The 21381-nt window shown below is 45.1% G+C and overlaps 2 protein-coding genes across 3 annotated transcripts; one reads left to right on the plus strand and one right to left on the minus strand.

Moving 5' to 3' along the window:
- Positions 1-444: 444 nt before the first annotated feature.
- On the minus strand, positions 445-5800 carry TPGS1 (tubulin polyglutamylase complex subunit 1). Its single transcript, XM_030217362.1, has 2 exons — positions 5350-5800; positions 445-2883 (listed from the first exon to the last, which is right to left on the minus strand). Exons 1-2 carry the CDS (start codon positions 5670-5672, stop codon positions 2355-2357), a joined length of 852 nt encoding a protein of 283 aa, XP_030073222.1. The 5' UTR covers positions 5673-5800; the 3' UTR covers positions 445-2354.
- On the plus strand, positions 5788-21065 carry LOC115479455 (zinc finger protein 271-like). Of its 2 annotated transcripts, none has more exons than XM_030217364.1 (2): positions 5788-5876; positions 19963-21065. In XM_030217364.1, exon 2 carries the CDS (start codon positions 19971-19973, stop codon positions 20670-20672), a length of 702 nt encoding a protein of 233 aa, XP_030073224.1. In that variant the 5' UTR covers positions 5788-5876; positions 19963-19970; the 3' UTR covers positions 20673-21065. The 2 variants fall into 2 exon arrangements, with proteins under 2 accessions (XP_030073224.1, XP_030073223.1); XM_030217363.1 differs by lacking the exon at positions 5788-5876 and adding an exon at positions 14569-14620.
- The last annotated feature ends 316 nt before the right edge of the window (positions 21066-21381 follow it).

A 21381-nucleotide genomic window follows, 5' to 3' on the forward strand; every position in this document is an offset into this window, starting at 1 on the left:
AGCAGGACAACCCTCTCTCTGCACTTGTCAGTCTTTGTCTTTCATCCTTCCCTCCTTACAAAAGGAGGTGGGGGGGAAAGGGGGTCAATGATTTGGTTTGTTCTCAGGAAGTGTGTCCATTTCTCTTCAGGGTTCACTGGAGTGGAGGAGTTGGTTAGTGTGGAAGGGGATAACCATTAGACTGTATCTAAATGTATAAAATGTAAAGTTGGTATGTTAGACAGGATGGAGAAACTCCTTAATTCATTTTAAGTTCATTTCCTTCTGCTTGTCTTCTGTCAGTGAAGAGTACAGTAATATAATCTATTAGGTTCTTATATTTTGGATGAGATTAACTTTTGATTTCTGCAACCCCGACACAGGCAGCTTGCCGAATCTCTCAGTCAATAAACTCTGCTTTCTAAATTGGATCTGCATATTGTTTTTTCTGTCCCACTTGTGGCCATTGCACTTGTGTTTTCTAAGCCATCAGAAAACAACAGTTTTTAACCTTTTACTAGTGGGATATGTATGCACAGAATGGCTCATGATATTCTTTCCAACCTGTGTGTGCACACATACTGCATGTGTTGTCTGTTGGGGTAAAATGGCGGGGGAGGGAGAAGGGGCAGTTTGCAGAGTGGTTGTACAGTTGAGGGAGGATAATGTTTGGTAGTGGGCCAGTCTGTAGGGGCTTGTTTTATGGGTGTGGCAGTTTGTGGGAGTTGTTTTAAGGGTTGCGGGGCGTAGAGAATAGGGAAATGGCAATTTGAAAGGAGGAAACCCAACTACTGTCTTTCACTGAATGTAAGTTTCTATGCTACAGCAACTGGAACTCCTTCGCCCACAGGGATGCATTGTAGAATTGGGGGGGGGGGGGGGGGGAGGGAGGGTGCTTACGTCCCTGGAATCCTTGAACTGATGTGGCCCATTTTGAAAGTTCTCCTTTTTTTTTTGCCAGTTTTTCCCCACATGCCATCCACTTCCATTACAAGTTTTTGGAAGAGTTATTTTGTCCCCAGACCTTCTGCCCTAGAAATGCACTGGACAGTTGTTTCTGGGCTGGTTTATTTCAGACCAATTTGGCCCATTTTTGTGTCATTTTACTCCCCCCCCCCCCCTCCCATGTTTCATCCCATTCCATTAAATTTCTGGAGAACTATTTTGCCCCCAGCAAGACAGACACAGTCTCAATCCCTTATGTATAATTCTCTCCAATTTCCATAGGGTTGGAAAGAATAAAAAGGATAGGTATGGGGAGTGTTCAAAACATTGTCTATTTTACAAAGGCAAAATCGATACTAACTTGCCTTTATAGAACTGGCACACAGAACCAGCCACCCTAGTGCATAAATCCTTTCACACAGTTACACCCACGTATGTATACGCTATGTATGTACCCACACATTTTATAAAATACTCACATATCTCATAACTCCACCCAAAATAGGCCCCTGAGAATGCCTGTGTGTGCAGAACCTAAACGTATGCAACACCATCTCGACTTGTGTACTTACACCTGCACATTCAAGAATATATTGCCATACGGGGTCAGACCATAGCTCCATCATTATCCTGTTGGTTGGCTGCATAGTTTAAGAGCTATTTTTTAAGTGCAAAACATGCAGAAAAAGCTTTATAAAATTATCTCCTTAATGTCTTACAATTTTACACATGTTGCCAAAGTAATACCAATAAACTTATGTGAATCAGAGCAGTAACACATCACTGTATGACACTGCAGTCTACAGCCAAAACAGTACAGTGACAGTTCTGCAGCATTCTAGCAGCCAAATTGGTTTTGTACAGAACTGGTGTTTGTAAGTTACGAGACCTACTACAAATTCTGTTGCAATTGCACATGCTCCTTGTGCGGAGCTCTGATGGAAAGGTTGCTGGTGGTCTTGAGAGCTTGGGTACTAATACACCACCTGTATAAAGTATCATAACCTCCAAATCTTATATACCACTAATATAGTCAATCTTTCTAACCAGAGCAGTGTAAAAAAAAACCAGACAAGTACTAGCACAACACAAATACACACAATACATCCAAACAAAAATTTCAAAACTATATACCAGAACAAACTGAAAATGGAACTTCCAGCCATGATTACTGTACTGGGAAAAAAAAGGTATGCTGAATATTGCTAGGATATGCACAACAGGTAAGAATATAACATTCAAACTGGCCATCCAAGTGACGTATGAGGCATCAGGAGGAGAGGTGCAAGCCTACAGACAATGCCCTTGTTGTAGATCCAACCATGAAATCCAAACTGGTTCTGAATCCTGGTAAAGCTTGTGGATCTGTGTCCTTGCTAGTCCAAACGATTAATAGGAAACAATCATGTTTTCTAATGGGGAAGAGAAAGTCAATTAATGGGTTTCACTTTAGTAAGAAAGAGAACAGCTGCTTCACTCAGAAACTCTCTCCTACTCATGGAGGAGCTAGGCCTCCTGGCTAGCAATGCCTTATCCATGGCCAAGGCTAAACAATCTGGCCTAAGTTTAGAGCCAGCTTCCAGGTAACTAGTTGGAACATACAAATCACTGGCCATGATTGCTTCTCCCAAAGTACCTAATACAGCTTGGCAAACTCTTTTGTCTGCTTGGCCAGAATCATCAAGGACATGATAGAGGCTGTTGGCCTTGGAGATAAACTCGAGCAGCACAAAGCAGGTCAGTGTGCTATACCGGAATACATCATAGGGTACTGCCTCATAGTCCCGGCACTGGATCTTCTTGAGCAAGAGAGAGAGAATATCTTCAGGGGCCTCGCCTTCTCTGCAGATCCTACGCAGCACTTCACTGTATATTCTCCCATTCACACCAGGTCTTTTTTTCTTTACACCTATGCTTAGGCATTCATATGCCATGCTGACATTGTTATGAAAGGCAGTCCTGTTCTGGCACAGAATTAGGGGACAGACATAGAACAAGTGTTTAGAAATGATCTCAAAGAACATACTTAAGAAATAATTCACAGTTAATAGAGAATCAAATTAATCACTATTAGGAAAAGAACCAGCTTTTACTGTAAATTTCAGAGTTTCACTACCATTTTTCCCTTAAGGAAAACTCAATTTGAAAGGCAGTCCAGTCCCCATTGCTCCTCCCATGTACAATATGTCAATGCTTTTTCCTTAGACTCCCAAATCAAGAACCTAATTTTGGGCTGCAGAGACTGTGACGTTGTTGAAAACTCAGGGCTGGATCAAAGAATGAACTATGCTCCCTAGTAAGCCTCATTGAGGAAATCATTAACAGTCTATTCCCTTCCCCTCAACAACCTAAGCGTTCCATGTGTGGGGCTGTGTGTAAAGGGAAGGAGCTCTCAGAAATTCCAACTTTTCACCTACTGCAAACAGGGATATAACAGGAGCACAGAGATAACAGATGTTGATTATGGCCTTGTAGTTTGATATAGGCTATTGAATTTGTTTTCATGCATTTCAATGTTATTTTGGCATACTGTAAGCTCTCTGGGCCATTATAAGAGAAGGAGAAAAGCATATAAATTGAAAAGATAAGGGAGGCTGTCCCTGGGAAGCTACACCCCTTTGGAACCCAGCAGTACTAACTGGTTCCTCTGGAATCCAAAATTTCTACCTTAAAAAAATGATCTGCCAAACTAGCAGGTTTTTATTTTGACTGTACAGACTGATTGTTTAAACTAACTGTTCCAACAGCCATATCAGCTGTTAAAAAACTAATTGATGACACAAAATTGATTGGAATGTAAAATTTCTTTATCTCTGCAGAAACCCACACAGTAGAGCTGCATATTGATGACTGTGTGGCTGCAAGATTAGCAAGAAAATATTTCACAGTGATGCAGTAAGCTAATGCGATGCAAATTCAAAGAGCACAGAACTTGCCTGTTAATCAAAGAAAGCCTGCCAGACACCTGTGCACAAAGGATGTAGTAAGGGCAGCTTAACTGTGCACATGTCCAAAGAAAATGAAAGTGCCAGCACATCTGCACATGTTAGTCTGTGCATATCAGCCTCCTAAAAATTTCTTCCACATACTTTTCACAAGACTAATATTTATGCACAGACTGTGCTAGTACTTTTATTTTCTTTGGACATGTGCACAGTGAAGTGGCTTTTAACCTCTGTGCACAGCTGTTACTTCCATTCTGCCTTTTAAAGTTGCAGGTACTTGCTATGGATGCAAAACAAAAACATTTTTAAGGCAGGAAATTCCAAAAGCTGGCACAAAATGCTTTCAATTAACACTTCTATGTTACCTCACACTAGGCAGTGAATTTGTCACCTTGTGAACATGTTAAAATCTCCTGTTTAGGTGTGTGCATTGTAGAGAAATACTTAATGACCTTATTACCATTCATTTTAATATAGTATGGACCAATGTGTACTACATGAGTTAACTTATCCTTTGAACCCCTTTCTGAATTGTGCACATATACCTCACGGTAACTGTACACTTCTGTTTGCAGTAGCTTTCTGCATCAGCCCCCAAGTGTAGCCTGATCTAACTGTCCTCCTCCACCAGGTCTGCTATGAAGTTACTTAAAACACTGAGGGCTCTTTTTTACAAAGGCACGCTAGCATTTTTAGCACTCTAAAAATAAGTGTGCGCTAAACGCTAGAGATGCCCATATATTCCTATGAGCATCTCTAGCATTTAGCGCACTGTTTTCTTTTGACTTTGTCATTCTTTTTCCTATCCTAAACCGCTCAAACAGAGCACAATGGGCGGTATTGCAAATAATAAAGAAACTAAAATCCCTATTATCTATAAGAGAAACCAGGGTATAGAACCACGGAAGAGGATCTGATAAATTATTATTGATTTTTTTAAGAGGCAGGACCCAAAAGGATCCAGAGTATCCCTGTATCTTGTCCTGATGCACCAGCGGCTCCTTTTAAAAAGAATAATTTGCCAGATTCTCCTATGCTTTGCTTTCGTTGTTGACCATATGGCCGTTAACGTTAGCCAGTATTCTAAGCAACTTGGGAGATGATCCGTGCATCTTATTCCGGATCCTCCTAAAGTGGCAGAAATAATCTGACGGATCCCCCAGGTTCTATTAAGTATTAGTAAACTATTAAAATGAGCACAGTTAACGACTTCAAACCAAATCAGGATCTGGAAGGTCCCGTGCGTTCTCTTTAAAGTCGCACAATTTACATCCAGCGGGTCCGGTTTTTATATTACACAATGAATGACATACTACAAGGCAGTAAGTGAGCCATCCATATCTGTTCAGTGCATAGACCTGTCTCAACTTGAAACAATAGAAGCTTATATGGGGGGAGTGGGGCTGGGGGAGGAAGAGTGATAAAGAGCGCGTCAAGCCCACAGCTGGGGATTAGAGCCCGGCGGAGCCTTCCCGCTCACCTCTGCGAGTAATGGGCAAGCCGCAGGTACCAGATAGCCCGATCCAGGCGCTGCTGCTGCAGTGCGGGCGGCCCGGGCACCTCTCCCCCAGTCTCCTCCGCTCGGCTCAGCGCCAGCTTCTCGAAGTAATCCGCCAGGAAAGCCACCGGCTCCTCGGGCCTAGCCTCCAGCACCGTCAGTAGGGCCTCTCTCAGCATGCCCGTCACCCCGACCTGCCGCAGAAACTCCGCCTCCCCGGCCGGGACTGGCCCCACCGCCGCTGCAGCCACCGGTACCGGTCGCCGCTTCTCCGCTAGCTTTAGAGCGGGAGAAGCCGCCATCATGCAGTCCGGACTGTCCCCTTCCCGTCTCAATGCCCTAATACCGGGAGGGAGAATCTCTCCAAGCTCCTTATTCCAACCGCTTCTGACAGCGCCATAACAACTTGGAAGAAGAAGAGACACCGCTCCTATCCCGGAAGTAGAACGGCTGGCTTTCAGACACTAACACCGGAAGTACATGACGAGGGTCGGGGGTCACCAACACAGGTAAAGATATTCTACGGTGGACGACGTTGGCAGTGGCTATTTTACTACTCTCCGGGTAAGTGCTAGAGGCACGGACACCCCTCTAACTGTTGCAGGAATCACCACTATTGTTAGCAGAATCTGTGGTACTTCAGGAGTCAAACACCACACACCCAGAATGAGAGAGAAATCTTCTTTATTTGCCAGCAAACAAAGTAGGACATCAGAGCTAGTTCTCTCCTTCAGCTCTCTGTGTCTTGTGTCTCCTGTCTCTAACGTAAGCTGCTTCTGTTCTCATCTATATAGGGTCCTAAACCCCTCTAGCCCCCCTTTCTCACCAGATGGTAAAGAATAGATTGATTACCCTGTCTTGAACTAATTATCTCTACACATTTACTCAAAATATCAGTTACATAGGTTTGAGATATTTCCTAAACTGACCTATGACCTGGGGCCTCTCAAACTAGACAATGTGGCACCTGTCTCCTGCATTTTATTATTATTAAATTCTCAGATTCCCAGCTAACTTCATACTAACTGCTAACTGGACTCTGGCATTCATTAAGGGGCCAAGGGGCCAGTCTTGCTTAATGGCACACAGACATGGTTTGTTATTACTTTCAGGAGACCAGTCCTACACTTAGCTATAATCCATCAAGGAGAAGAATTGACTTTTCCTGACCTCTTTCACCTATTAGCTTCATACACAGAACTAGGTAGGACTGTGGATAATTCAAACCAGATGATGACCTCTTAAGCTGCAGACAAATCTCACTTGAAAGTCAGACAAAGATGTAACACTGAATTGAAAAGATATTCTACATAGAAATAGAACTTATTAATTAAACAGAATAAAACATTTTAAAATAAGCAGAAATCAGAATTCCTTATAAGACAAAATCTAAATTATCTAGAATTATTTAAATCTAAACCATCTCCTTCTAAACAGCATTCAGCCTAATCTTTTTAAAACTGCCTACTTGCTAATCCCTTCGAGACTGTCCAGTATGCCTTACTTAGAATGGCATCCAGATGTGGTTTATTTATTATGAACAATCCATCACTCAAAAAGGGACAAAGAAAGTTTCATTTCTCTCTGACCTTTCTAACCTCTAGTCTAGCAAAAGCTAGACATTTGAGTAATTAAAACCAGATGGCATTCTACCACTTGCAAGACTGAACCAAACTTAAACAGAATTAACAAATTAATATGATTTCTCTGTCCAAGCTGCCTCATAACCTCGACTCCCACATCCGCACTCTCTCTCTCTTTTTCTTTAATTTCTTGGAAATTCATATAATCTGTTGGATACACGGTAGTCGTCTTTTTTTTACCTAACACTTTCTTTGAGACACGGGAGAGTTTTGAAGGGTCCTGAAGTGGTCTCGCAGGGGCGTAGCCAGACTTCGGCAGGTGGGGGGTCCAGAGCCCGAGGTGAGGGGGCACATTTTAGCCCCCCCCCCTGCGCCGCCGACCCCCTCACCAATTTAACCTCGCCGCCATTTTTGACCCCCCTCCCCCGCCACCACCACCACCCTTGACCCCCTCCGGCGCCAACCCTTTCAACCCCCTCTTCTCACCGCCAAACCTCCCCTGCCACTGCAGTTGGGTACCTTTGCTGGCGGGGGTCCCCAACCCCCACCAGCCAAAGTCCTCTTATCAGGCGCGGCCGCGTTGCAGATCTGCAAGGGCAGGCTTCTGTTTCTGTGAGTCTGACGTCCTGCACATACAACGTACAACGTGCAGGACGTCACTCACAGAAACAGAAACCTGCCCTTGCAGATCAGCAACGCGGCCGCACCTGAGAAGAGGACTTCGGCTCACGGGGGTTGGAGACCCCCCACCAGCAAAGTTACGTGACGGTGATGGTGGGGGAGGGTTGGCGGCGGGAGGGGGGGTCGAAGGGGTTGGCGGCAGGGGGGCCAGGGCCAAATCTATGGGGGCCCATGCCCCCATGGCCCCACGTAGCTACACCCCTGGTCTCGAGATCTGAATTGCGTAGATTCTGGAAACTGCACTAGTAAGACATCAGTTATAGTTCATTGGTGGTACTTTTTGATTTAGGTTGGATTTAAAGACTTGCCTTCCCAAACACATGCTCAGCAATGAAGGATACAAATTTGTTGCTTATACAGCAATGGAGGATATATATATATATATAAAGAGATGCTTACCTGTAGTGGTAGTTCTCCGTGGAAAGAAGATCTTTTAGCCACACAGGTGATGTGACTGACCTGGTCCTTCATCAAGCTCTGAACATTCTAGAATAGCTTATTGAGCATGTCCCTAACTAACTTCCTGCCCTACTGCCCTCACAACATATACTGTAATATCACACCCCCCTCCTCAGTTTAGTGAAAAAGCAAATGACAACTCTGGGAAGGGAGGGAGGGTCTGTGTGTTTAGAAGATCTTCTGTCCATGGAGAACTACTGTTTCAGGTCAGCAGCTCTTTTTTTCTCCGTGGACTAGAAGATCTTGTAGCCACACAGGTAACAGGCAATAAATAACATTCAGTATGAAACATAAGGAAGGAAAGAAGTAATGACTGATACCTGTGTCTGGAGGAGTTGGCAAGTTGTCATTCGATAGACTGGAAGTGAGCACTCTCTGCCTGAAACTTGAGTCAGCAACAGAAGCAGCATCAATGTAGTAGTGTTTAGTAAGCATGTGCACAGATATCCACATTGCTGCTCTGCAAATGTCCAGTAATGAGGCTCTGTGGAGATGTGCTGTAGAAGTTGCCATAGCCTGAAGCTTGTGGACTGTAATTGCAGAATGCTTGCTGCATCATGATGGTGCTGTTTTGTATAGCAGAAATGTTTGCAATATGCAGCCCACCCCGATAGGATATGTTTTGAAACTGGATGCTGCGCCGAAGACAAAGAGACGGAAACAACTGAGAAGGTCTGTCCGGAGAAGCAGTTCTCGGGCACAGTGTAGCATGTGCAGACTTTCTTGTCTTGCAGTGTGGTGATGAGGTGGGAAGAACATTGGTAGAATAATAGTTTGATTTATATGAAAAGGGTAGACAACTTTTGGAAGAAATTTAGGATGTGGGTGTAATATCACTTTTTTTGTGTAATATCTGTGCATATGGAGGATAATAGGATAAAGCCTGAATTTCTCCAGTACGTCTGTTAGAGGTGATTGTGAGAAGAAAAATAGTCTTCCAGGTAACAACTTTTAAATCTGCGGACTGCATTGGCTCAAAAGGTGGACCTGTCAGCTCATTGAGGACCAAGTTAAGATCCCAAATCACAGGCGGAGTCTGTGTTGGTGGTCGTAGATGGAGCAAGCCCTTCATGAAATGCCTACTTATAGGGTGTCTGATGATAGGAGCATGGAAGATGGAAACAGCTGCTAAATGTACTCTGAGAGAAGAACTTGCTAAGCCGCTGTCTCAAAGGTGTAGAAAGTAGTCTAAAATTGTTGGCATGGAACACGAGATGGGATCCAAGTGTTGTGGTGTACACCAGTTAGTGAAATGGTGCCACTTCACCGCATATGAATGCCTAGTGGAATCCTTTCCAGAGGCTAGCAGAACATTTAAAACTGACTGTGAAAAGACTGAATTAGCGAGATCCCTTTGAGAACCAAGCTGTTAGATGGAGAGTGTGAAGATTTGGATGCAATAGAGTGCCCTGCTTTTGTGTTAGCAAGTCTGGAGTTTGTGGTAAAAACTCTGGAGGAAAAATGGCCAGGTTCCTGAGCACTGGGAACCAAGACTGCCTGGGCCAGTATGGAGCTATGAGAATCAAGGTTGCTTTGCTTTGTATTGCCTTCTGTAACATCCTTGGTAAGGTTACCCTATGGCTCCAGAAAAAGGAGGACACATTGATCCAGTCCGGGTTTTGCTTCCATTGAAAGCAATGGAAGTAAAACCTAGACTGGCTCAATCTGTCCTTTTTCTGGAGCCATTTGGTAACCCTAATCCTTGGGATTAACGGAATTGGAGAAAATGCATAAAGAAGATTGTTTGTCCATTGAATCAAGAACACATCTTTTGCTACCCACCTCTGACTGGGCCACCTTGAACAGAATTTGTGACACTTGAAGAGGCGTATTTTCAAAGCACTTAGCCTTACAAAGTTCCATAGGTTACTATGGAACTTTGTAAGGCTAAGTGCTTTGAAAATGAGCCCCTTTGTGTTCTAGGGGGATGCATACAGATTGACTGCAGCGAAAGGACTAACTTCCAAAGCAGGAGTGCTTTGTGACAGAGAGTGAGAGAGCTTGTTTCGCCCTGCTTGTTCACATAATACATCACAACTTGGTTGTCTGTGCGCACCTGTATGACATGATGATGTAGGCCTGACTGAAAAGTCTGAATGGCTAATCTGATTGTTTGAAGTTCTATTAGATTTATAGAGCAGGTGGACGCCTGAGAAGATCACATCCACTGAGTAGAATAACTGTCACGGTGCGCTTTCAAACCTGTCTTGGAAACATCTGTTGTCAAAACTTTGGTTGGATGTGGTTTTTGGAAAGTTGCTCCATGCAGAAGGTTGCTTGGGTGTGTCCACCATTCCAAAGAATTTTTTGATCTGTGCAGTAAGGAAAATTCTGGCTGACAATGAGTGGAGGTACTGAATCCACCATACTTTCAAATACCACTGCAGAGGGCACATATAAATGTGTGCAAGTGAAATGACATTTACTGTTGAGGTCATACGTTCCAGGTGCACCAAGAGAGTCTTGGCGGTTGTAAGTTGTATCAGCTGTAGAATAATTATTGTTGTGCATGACATTGGTAATCTTGCTAATGCTATTGTGGATATTAGGTCTGCTCCGATGAACTCCAATCGCTGCATCGGGACCATGAAATGGAGGTAGCTTCTGGATGATGGATGGATAGGAGTGTGTAGGTACTCATCCTGCAGATCCAATGATGTGAGCCAAACATTTTGTTGGAGGAATGGAAGAATTGTGGCAAGAGTATTCATGCAAAATTTTTCTTTCCAGATATACTTGTTCAACCTGCGAAGGTTCAGAATCGTCAGTGAACCATCATCCTTTTTTTTATTCAGGAAATATTTGAAATAAAATCCTTTGTTTCTCTGTGAGAGTGGGACTATTTTGATGGTATGGGCTACAAGTAACCTGTGAACCTCCTGCTGTAACAGATGGTCTTGGTGTGTTGGAAGCCGGAAAAATGGTAGTTGTTTGAGAAGTGGTCATTGAAGAAAATTGAGTTTGTAACCAACCTGAATGATTTTTAAAATCCACTTGTCTGTTGTGATATTTAGCCAAACAGCATACAATCTCTGAATTCTGCCTCCCACAGGAATGTCGAGTAGTCAGGCAGTGTCAAAAACTTGAGGGCAATTTCACATGGTTTTGAGTAACAGGCTTCTGACTTCGTTTATCTCTGTTGACTGTCAGTTGGTATTGCAGCCGTTGACATCCTGCTTTCAAATTATGTGAAGATCTTGGATTTGAGTAAGGTTTATGCTGCTGAAACCTTGGATGTGACGAGTAATAAGGAAGTCTTTTACAGTTGAATTTAGCAAGTTGATGTTTATCCTTCTCTTAACGTATCTAATGTAGTTCAGTCTTCTCGGATTTCCTCAATTAACTCCTTCAACTTGTCTCCAAATATGGAGTCTCCTGAACACAGGCATCTGACAACTTCTCAAAGTCATCCTCTCCCAATGCGGATGCTTGCAACCATGTAAGTCATCTCATGGCAGTGGCATTAGCTTGCCCCTCTCATAGAAGTATCATAGTTGTCATGGGCTGCTCGAATCATCTGCTTCAAGCAATCTCCCAGATTAGTCTCAATATTATGGAGGAACTGGGTATTGTCCTGTGGTATGACAACCTATAATTTTGCAAGATCATTCATTATTGTGTAAAGGTACTCCACATAATGGAAAGTGTGCACTGATATACGTGAAGAAAGCATTGCAGACTGAAAAGATCTCTGTGCCATAACATCCATACACTTAAGATCTTTTGGTGGTGGATGATTAGTAAAAACGTTTTGCATCTTGTTCTTACACATTGCAGACTTAACTACTAGGGATGCGTGAGCAAGCTGTTTGCCTTGTCCAAGAACATCTTCTACCTTGTATTTATTCTCTAACGCTTGCTGTGTGGGTTGTGTAGAATATGGGGTCATCCAGAGCATTTTATGATGGTCCTGCAGAACTTGGGCAACAGGCAAAGCAATACTTTCCTTTTGCAGTGTTCAAATATTTATTGACCGATCTCTTTTCATGTGATTGAGTGGTTTGGGAAGGAAGTGTTAAATTGAAAGTCTGAGCCAGTTTGACCAGAAATTTTGAATATGGAGCCTCTTCCAGAGAGAATTGTGTATCTTTCGTGGAGATTGATTGACAGAGGTTGTTTTAGTCTGATCTAACTTTTGAGGACTTAGAGACTGAGGACGGGAAAGCCTCTGAGAACATAAGTGATGATACAGGAGTTGGTGTAAGCCTATTCAGATCTTTAGAACATGAAGAAGAAACTGACCAAGAGTTTTGACTGTTTGAGGTTTGCTGCTGACGAGAAAGTATTGGAGCTGCTGATGGATTGAAAGCAGTAGTATTGTGTGATTGGTCAGTTGCGTCTGATGCACCTTTCATAGGTTCGTGCTGCTGTAGAAAACATGTGAGGAGCTGAAGTAACTCAAATGGAACCTGGGAAGGATTCTGATTCAGTGAGGTGCAGCTTTTAAAACCTGGCTTGTTGGAGAGGAAGTGACGTCACAGCTGGCAATGGCAGCTTAGCTCGATAGCTCCCGCTTCCCACAGCTACAAAAAGCAATAATTAGCAGCCATCAGCGATACTGGACAGCCTGCAACGCATCCTTGGAGGTTACTTATCTTGTATCGCCATGAGCAAAGCGCATACGGGGCGAAATAAAGACCCTGAGAAGTCCGCAGGAGGAGGGCCTAGCAAGACGCCGAAGCGCCACGAGGCAATGGCGCAGGCCTTGCTATCAGACTCTGACTCGGCGCTATCGTTAGCAGAATCACGGAGGGCGCCCGCCAAAAAGGGCGTCTCTGGCGAGCTTCGAAAGCTCCTCTTCGGTATCCAGGGCGACATTCAAAAATTTAAAGAAGAAATACTGGACCGGATGGAGGTATTGAGCTCGGACCTTCGGGAGTTGGGGGGACGAGTGGAAGACGTGGAACTGCGGCTGGAAGAGCATGCGGACTCTCTGAATGCACATGCGGTGCACTTACAGGAGCTGGATCAAAAAACGAGGGAGCTAAATTATAAATTGGACGACCTCGAAAATCGGGGTAGGAGAAACAATCTCCGATTTCGCGGAGTTCCTGAAGGTGGTGAAACGGAGGATGTTAACCAAATTTTGCAAACTCTTTGCACTAACTTACTGGGGACCGAGGCGGCAGCAACAGTGGCAATAGAGCTGGACAGGGCACACAGAGCCTTAGGTCAGCGGCAGGAGAACAGACCGCGGGATGTAATTGTCCGTTTCTACAAGTATGAAGTTAAAGAGCAAATACTTGCTTGTGCCCGGAAGAAACAGGACCTGGAATTTGGGGGAGCTAAAATAACTGTTTTCCAAGATCTTTCACAGTTCACCCTGCAACAGAGGCGTCAACTGAAACCGGCTCTGGATGTTTTAATAAAAGAGCATATCACCTATAGATGGGGTTTCCCTTTCTCAGTAAACTTCACAATTAAGGGAGCCAAGCACAGAGTTAGCTCACTCGCCGAGGCCTGGGCGTCCCTGCATGCGGCTGGATTAGTGACCTCAAAGGCACCTCTGGGAGCGGTGGCACCTGCAACTAAAGTGAAGTTCCAAAAATGGCAGCGGATCCCTGAGTCTACTAAGCGAAGTAACCCGAAGCAGGGAGTAGTGGCAGAGGGAACCTGAACCGGGGCGAAGCAGTCTCGTTGGGGTCTGCAATTTGAGTACAGTGCTTCTGTGGAGATCACTGGGACAATGGACACCTTTGTGGTAAATCGGGGATAACGAGTTTAGAGTACTAAAGAATTGCTATGTTTTCAGTTATCCCTGGAATGTTATGTTAGAGGAAGGTTTTTCTCTGCATGTAAAACTGTTTGGAAGAGAGGGGGAATTTGTACGGGGAGATGCTATAGGATGTGAGGGTTATGCTTGAGAGACGGAGGGAGGGTATAATAGGGGGGATGCGGGAACATGAGGGGAGACGGGGAGTGTTTTTGACCTATTCCTAGGCTGACTGTGTGAAGAAGGACTTAGGGAATGGTGGTAGTGGGGAGATGGCTGGGGGAGGGGGGCGGGGGAGCTGGGTTGTCAGGAGCACAGTGGGGTACTTTCTCTGTTTCCCATCTAGGGGGTTAGCCCCCTCTGGGTGGTGGCTGGATGTTGGGGGATGAAGGATTAGGGGAGGGTGGGGGGAGGGGGCGGGGAGTAGGGATGGAGGGGCGGGACTTGCACATTTGGGGAATAGGGGTTTGCAGACATTTGTAATGGATTGGTATGTAGTGTTCACCTTAGCTTGTATTGTTTTTGTTTTGATCACTTGAAATGAGTACGGACTTAAAGGTCTTATCCTATAATGTAAAAGGACTTAATGTGCCTCAAAAAAGGCAAAAACTCTTTAAGGAGTTTCAGCAGCTGAAGCCTCATATAGTAATGTTGCAGGAGACGCACCTTCGCCGGCGGCATGAGAGACTCCTCTCCCATCCTAACTACCCTAGGGCCTATTTTGCCTCCCCTGCAGATGGCTCTAAGAGGTGCGGTGTGGCGGTGTTGTTCCATAAGATGATATCAGTCCAAATAGTGAAAATCAAGAGGGACCAAGGTGGGCGTTTCTTGTTTTTACATATCATTATAGATCACGTTGACATAACAATAGCCTCTATATATGCACCAAATGACCACCAGGGAGCTTTCTACACCAAGGTAAAGAACCTTTTAGCTACATTTGCCCAGGGGTCCATCATTTTGGGGGGAGATTTCAATGGGGTCATGGATACGAAATTAGATAGATCTGGGTCTGCTCAGCACATAGGGAACAAGGATTCTTTGGCTTTAGGTTCTCTGGCTCACTCCTTGGGAACTCTCGATGTTTGGAGGCTGGGTCATGCACATGTGAGAGATTATACATTCTTTTCTGCAGTGCATGCCTCATACTCACGAATCGATTATATTTTTCTTGATGTAGCCCTCGTAGAAAGAGGTCTGAGCGCAGGTATTGGCAGTGTGACACTATCGGACCATGCGCCGGTCTGGGTTACACTGCCCAATATTAAGACAGATCATAAAGATAAGAGGTGGACGCTCAATGCAAATGTGCTGCAAGAAAGGGAGGTTGTGGAGGGATGTAGGAAAGTGTTAAAGGAGTATTTGGAGTTGAATATGGAGTTGGGCCCTCCCCTCAGTACAGTGTGGGACGCTATGAAGGCCGTGTCTAGAGGCTACTTTCTGCAATTGGCCAGTCAGCAAGCCAAGGTCCGTAGGCATCAATTGGCTCAATGTTTGGATAGGATTCAGAAACTAGAAGAAAGGCACAAGGCGTGTGGCTCTCAGGAAGTCCTGGAGGAGCTGCGCAGCCAGCGAATCCAGCTGGATTCTATCTATTCAGAGCACCTATGCCAGCTCCAATGAAGAACGAAAGTTCGTTCCTATGAATTCACTAATAAGGCAGGCCGTCTTTTGGCCATACGGCTGCGAAAACAGAAGGTGGAGAAGGCAGTAACTCAGGTCCGGGGTGGTGCGGGAGATATGCTTAACACCTCAGAGGCTATACGAAGGCGTTTTAATGAATTTTACCAGGAGCTATATGATCAGGAGATTAATCCCTCTGCAGAATTCATCGCAGACTATTTAGCGCAGAGTGAGCTAGCATCCTTGACAAACCAACAGCGAGCAACTCTAGATGCGCCAGTTACTCCAATTGAAATCCAAAAGGCTATCCAGAATTTACCATCTTGTAAGTCCCCAGGGTTGGATGGGCTCCCTAACGAATTTTATAAGAAATTTATCCCGGAACTAGCTCCACTTTTGGCAGACTTGTTCAATCAAATTGGGAAGGGGGAGTCCTTACCTCCTTCTATGCTTGAGGCCTGGATAGCTGTGCTACCAAAACCAAATAAAGAGCCCTTAGAGTGTGGCTCTTATTGCCCCATATCGGTATTAAACGCAGACATTAAAATATTAGCTAAGGTTCTGGCTAACAGACTGGTCCCTCTGCTTCCCATGATCATTCATCCAGATCAGGTAGGCTTTGTTCCACACAGAAAGGCAATGGATAACACAAGGCGAGTTGTAGATATTATATATTTGGCTAAAAGATTTAGAAGGCCTCTGTGTTTCCTTAGTCTAGATGCCGAAAAGGCTTTTGATAGGGTGCATTGGCCATTTACAATGTTCTGGAGACATTTGGGATTGGGCCACAGTTCCGAGGGTGGATTCAAGCATTCTATAGCTCACCAAAAGCATGCATTAGAGTGAACGGGGGGAATTCTGATTTGTTTACCTTACATAGAGGTACTAGGCAGGCGTGTCCTCTCTCCGCTGTTGTTCGCTATGGTGATGGAACCATTTGCCTCTAGAGTCAGATCAAATCCGGGGATTACTGACATTACGATAGCGGGGAGGGAGCATAAATTGTCTTTATTTGCTGATGATGTGCTGCTCTTTGTCCCTCGGCCTTTGACCACATTTCCTGTGCTCTTGCGGGACATTGAGGAGTACTCGGTAGTATCAGGGTTTCGAGTGAATATGTTGAAATCTGAAGCCTTAAACGTGTCGCTCTCTATGGAAACGGTGGAAGAATTAAAGTCCTTGTACGCTTTTCGGTGGGCTAATAAGAGCCTTCGATATTTGGGGGTGAACATAACGGCCAAGCTTTCAGACCTTTTTTCAGCTAACTATAAGGGAATGGCCTGGGCACTTACAGAGGACATGGAAAGGTGGGGAGACTTGGAACTTTCCTGGTTCGGTCGTATAGCTGCAGTTAAAATGAATGTCCTGCCGCGCCTGCTGTATTTATTTCAGGCCCTCCCAATCGAGATGCCCCGCAAGTTCTTAGCTGCACTACAAGATCGTATTGTGCGCTTTATATGGGCAGGCAAGAGGCCGAGATTAGCGCGGGCCTTCTTATATCAGGCAAGGAATCGGGGAGGGCTCGGGGTCCCTAACCTGAATTGGTACTATCGGGCAGTGCAGGCGCGTGCGGCAGTGGACTGGTTTCAGGGCCATCCCGATAGGCATTGGGTGCATATACAGCAATTTACTGTGGGTGATAGGTCCCTAGGGGCCATTATGTGGCTTCCGAGCTCCCTCAGGTCATTGGGGGAGGGCCTGTGTCCTTCTATATATACTACTCTAGCCAACTGGGATAGTCTTTTTCCACATCATCGGTGCACACTGTCTCGCCTGTCCCCTATTGCGTACAACCCATTGTTTTACCCGGGAACAGAGAGAGGTACGTTTACTAGGTGGTATGAGGGAGGGCTGCGAACGTGGGGACAACTGTTTGAGGGGGAGTCTCTTATGTCATACCCAGAAGCCCGAGATAAATTCTCAGTAGTGGAGACTGATGAATATGCCTACCTTCAATTGCATCATTTCCTTAAAACATGGGCAGTCCGGGAAGTGATGCTTAGGGAACAGTCAGTACTAGAGCACCTTTGTGAGGGAACGGAAACGATCAGTGGACTGATATCACGCCTCCACAATGTTATCATACAGCAAGCACCTCGATACACTCTTCATAGGAGGAGTTGGCAGCGGGAGTTGGGCATGGAGGTGGAGGAGGTGGTATGGGAGAGGATTGAGAGGGATGCGGCGAAGGTGTCGTCTCATGTTCCTTTTAAGGAGAATGCCATTAAAGTCCTATTTAGGTGGTATATGTCACCTGATCGCCTCCAGCGCATTTACCCAGCGTTGTCGGGGTTGTGCTGGAGGGGTTGTGGGGTTAAGGGTTCTATGGGGCATGTTTGGTGGAACTGTAGGAAAATCAGGGCTTTCTGGAAAGCGGTCCGCAGCAGATTGCAGGTGTGGCTGGGAAGCCCTGTTCCGTGGCACCCCACAGTCTTTCTCTTCTCAGCAAAAGTGGTGGGATTCTCCCCCGCTCAATATCACCTTTTACGTTATGCCACATGTGCGGCTAGAATTGTCATAGTGGCATGCTGGAAACACCCTGCAGTCCCACCATTAGCTCGGTGGCTTAAGAAACTGGGGTACGTCTGTGAGATGGCAAAGTTAATAGCTGAGAGGTGTAACCAACTCAGTAGGTGGCACTCAACCTGGGATCCTTTTCTCATAACTGATCCTTTTCTCATAACTACAAAACCTGCAGAGTGATATGAGTACTAGTTGTGCAAGTCCAAATAGGGAGGGGGGGTAAGGGGGGGAGAGGTGGGTTAGGGGGTTGGGTGTTCTATATTGTAAAAGTTCTATAAAGATTGAAGTGTTGGAGGCTTTGTTTGTTCATGTACAGTGGCAAGCCAGTATACGGGTCTGGGCTTACTGGGCTGGCAATGCGGGGTTTGTGTGTTCTGTACTGATTAGTGTGTTGCTTATGCTATGTGGTATGACATTTTATGTAACATATAAGGTCCATTCCTGTTATGTTTTGTTGGACAATTGTTCTTTTTTTTTCAATAAAGACTTCATATAAATAAAAAAAAAACCTGGCTTGTTGACAGACATATCAAAAATGAGAGCTGCAAAATTAAACTCCCTAATGGTAAAGAAGAAAATAAAACTGAAGGGACTTGAAACACAACTTGGGTCTTTCCGCAACCACGGACAAAAAGAAACTGAGGAGGGGGCGTGATATTGCAATATGTGTAGTGAGGACATTAGGGGAGTGAAGTTAGGGACATTCTCAGTAGGTTATTCTAGAATTTTCAGAGCGTGACGCCACTTAACCTGTTTGGCTAGAAGATCTTCTAGTCTATGGAGAAAGGAACAATTAGTGAGAGAAGTAGAATCTGAACCCTGGATGTTAGCCTGCTGTTCCATTCCACTTTGAAAAGTGTTATGGAGTACTCACTGACTTGCACCTGCAATTAGTGCAGTTAAATGTTTTGACAACTAATGCTTGTAGATTTAAAGTTTTAGTTTCTGAGTGTTATTTTCAGAACCTGCCAAACATAGACCCACAGGAATGCCTCCTAGCATTCCAGCTAAAAGTAGGTGTGATGGAAAACCCTATGCTTGCTTTTTATCCTGATTGATGGGTGCAATTTTCAGGCAGCCTGTTTTCCTGGATACATTTCATTCATTTTCATTTCATTTCTTGAAATTTAGAACAGAATATAAACAGATCACAAAATAACATCCATAAAATATACAAAGACAGTAATTAGCCTGCATGGAAGGCTTTAAAAATAGCCTTATGATAACAACAATACCCTGAACCCTACTTTTAATTCATCTTAATGTTGGAGAAGTATTAAGATGCTTCTCCTTCCCACTTTCAATGGCTCTGAAATAATCATATATTGTCCATTGCAGACCTTTGATCTTCCTGGTTGAAAGATATTTGCCTGCCTTTGTTTTTGAGCCACAAATAGTCCACATACCGGTAACGGAATTCAAAAATGCGTGGGATAAACATAAAGGAATCCTGTTCTGAAGGAAGGGATCCTCAGAAGCTTAGCCGAGATGGGGGAGGTGGGGCTGGTGGTTGGGGGGGGGTGGGCCTTGTTCTGGGCAGACTTCTATGGTCTGTGCCCTGAAAATGGCAGAAACAAATCAAGGTCAGGTATACACATAAAGTAGCACATATGAGTTTAAATTGTTGGGCAGACTAGATGGACCGTGCAGGTCTTTTTCTGCCGTCATCTACTATGTTACTATGGGGCTCATTTTCAAAGCACTTAGCCTTCCAAAGTTCTATAGAAACCTATAGAACTTTGGAAGGCAAAGTGCTTTGAAAATATGCCTCTATGTTATCCACACTGTGATTGGCTATGTTGCATTCCACTGGAGTTAAGCCAGGGCCCTCTTTATTTGGTTCAGTTTTGATCCTGAATTTTTTTCACCGCTCCACATTTCTTGTTGAGATAGGCCCTGTAGGAAGTGACCTTATGAACACAAGATTTGTTTTACGCTGTTTTGTTCAGTGGCTGTATAACAACACATTAACAATGTGCTAATTCTGGCTTCTTAAACCACTCTTTCTTTCAGATGCAGTAATGGCCAGCTCTGTGGAAAGCAGTGTTAGTTCTCACAAAATATCCACACAGAGGAGGTGCAAACAAGTGGGTTGGAAAGGAAAGCAGTATAGTCGACCTCCACCCCCTGATCTGGGTATCTTCCATTGTGACATTTGTAAGAAAGACTTCAAACACTTGTCCAGCTTCTGTGAGCACCAGCGTGTCCATACAGGGGAGAAACCCTACGAATGTGAGAGCTGTGGCAAGAGCTTCACTCGCTGTGCAGACCTCATCAAACACCGGCTTGTGCACTCTGACACACGCCCTCACCACTGCAAGATCTGTGACAAGCGGTTCAAGCTGGCTGGTGATGTCACCAAGCATCAGAAAGTGCACTCAGATGACTCTCCTTTTCAGTGTCACTTTTGTAGCAAAAGCTTCAAACGCAGTTCCTGCTTGATCAAGCACCTGCGCATTCATACAGAGGAGAAGCCCTTTCCTTGCAAAGAGTGTCACAAAAGGTTCAAGTGGGAAGCTTCGTTGAGAGAGCATCAACGCATCCATACAGGAGAAAAGCCCTTCAGGTGCCAGGAGTGTGGGAAGAGCTTCACCCATTTTTCCACCTTCCAGCAGCACAAGCGATCCCATCAGAACGAGAGGCAGTTCCGCTGCAAAGATTGCTCCAGGGCCTTCAACCATAAGTCCAACCTGCTGAAACATCAGCGGCTTGTTCACACCTAGTTCAGGCCTGCAAATACAGGAGGCTGAAAGTGGGAGGCAAAGGACATGTAAATGCAGGCGGCTGGGGGTGCGAGGTAGAGGTCTTGTAAAATACAGTTAGTATTTGATTTTTCGGCATTTGAAGGCTTTTCACCATGTCTGATGTGAGTACTAGTAAGAACTTGTTTCCTGGTACAGGGGCCCTTTTACAGAGTGGCGGTAAGACCAATGTGGGCTTACTGCTCGCGCTTCCGGGACTACCACCAGCCCAACGCAGCCGCCGGCAGTAGTCCCACACCGAGCACGCGCCATTTCTGAGGGAGAAAGAAAACCCCTGGGAATGGCTTGTATGGCAATAACCCGGCGGTAATCGGGCATCGCCGCGCACTGCACGGTTACCGCCAGTTAGCACGGGAGCCCTTATTGCCACTTCAATGGGTGGTGGTTAGAGTTCTCTTACCGCATGGCCATGTGTATCTGGGGGCTTTTTTCTCCGCTGCGGTAAAAAGGGCCCTGGCGTGCGGGAAATACAGCCCCTGCCGCTAGCACGGGGCCCTTTTTCCCGCAGCTTGGTAAAAGGACCCCACAGTGAGGTGTTTCCCTGGAGGAATAGGGGGACAGTGTTGGGTCTGTGAAAGAGCAATCCAGGAGAATATCCTTAGCAGACAGATCAGTATTGGGAGAGTACAGGATTTCACACTTTGCTCTGAGTGTGTGTGTGTTTTCCATT

This window comes from Microcaecilia unicolor, chromosome 11 (assembly GCF_901765095.1).
Source record: "Microcaecilia unicolor chromosome 11, aMicUni1.1, whole genome shotgun sequence".
Classification (NCBI taxonomy): domain Eukaryota; kingdom Metazoa; phylum Chordata; class Amphibia; order Gymnophiona; family Siphonopidae; genus Microcaecilia; species Microcaecilia unicolor.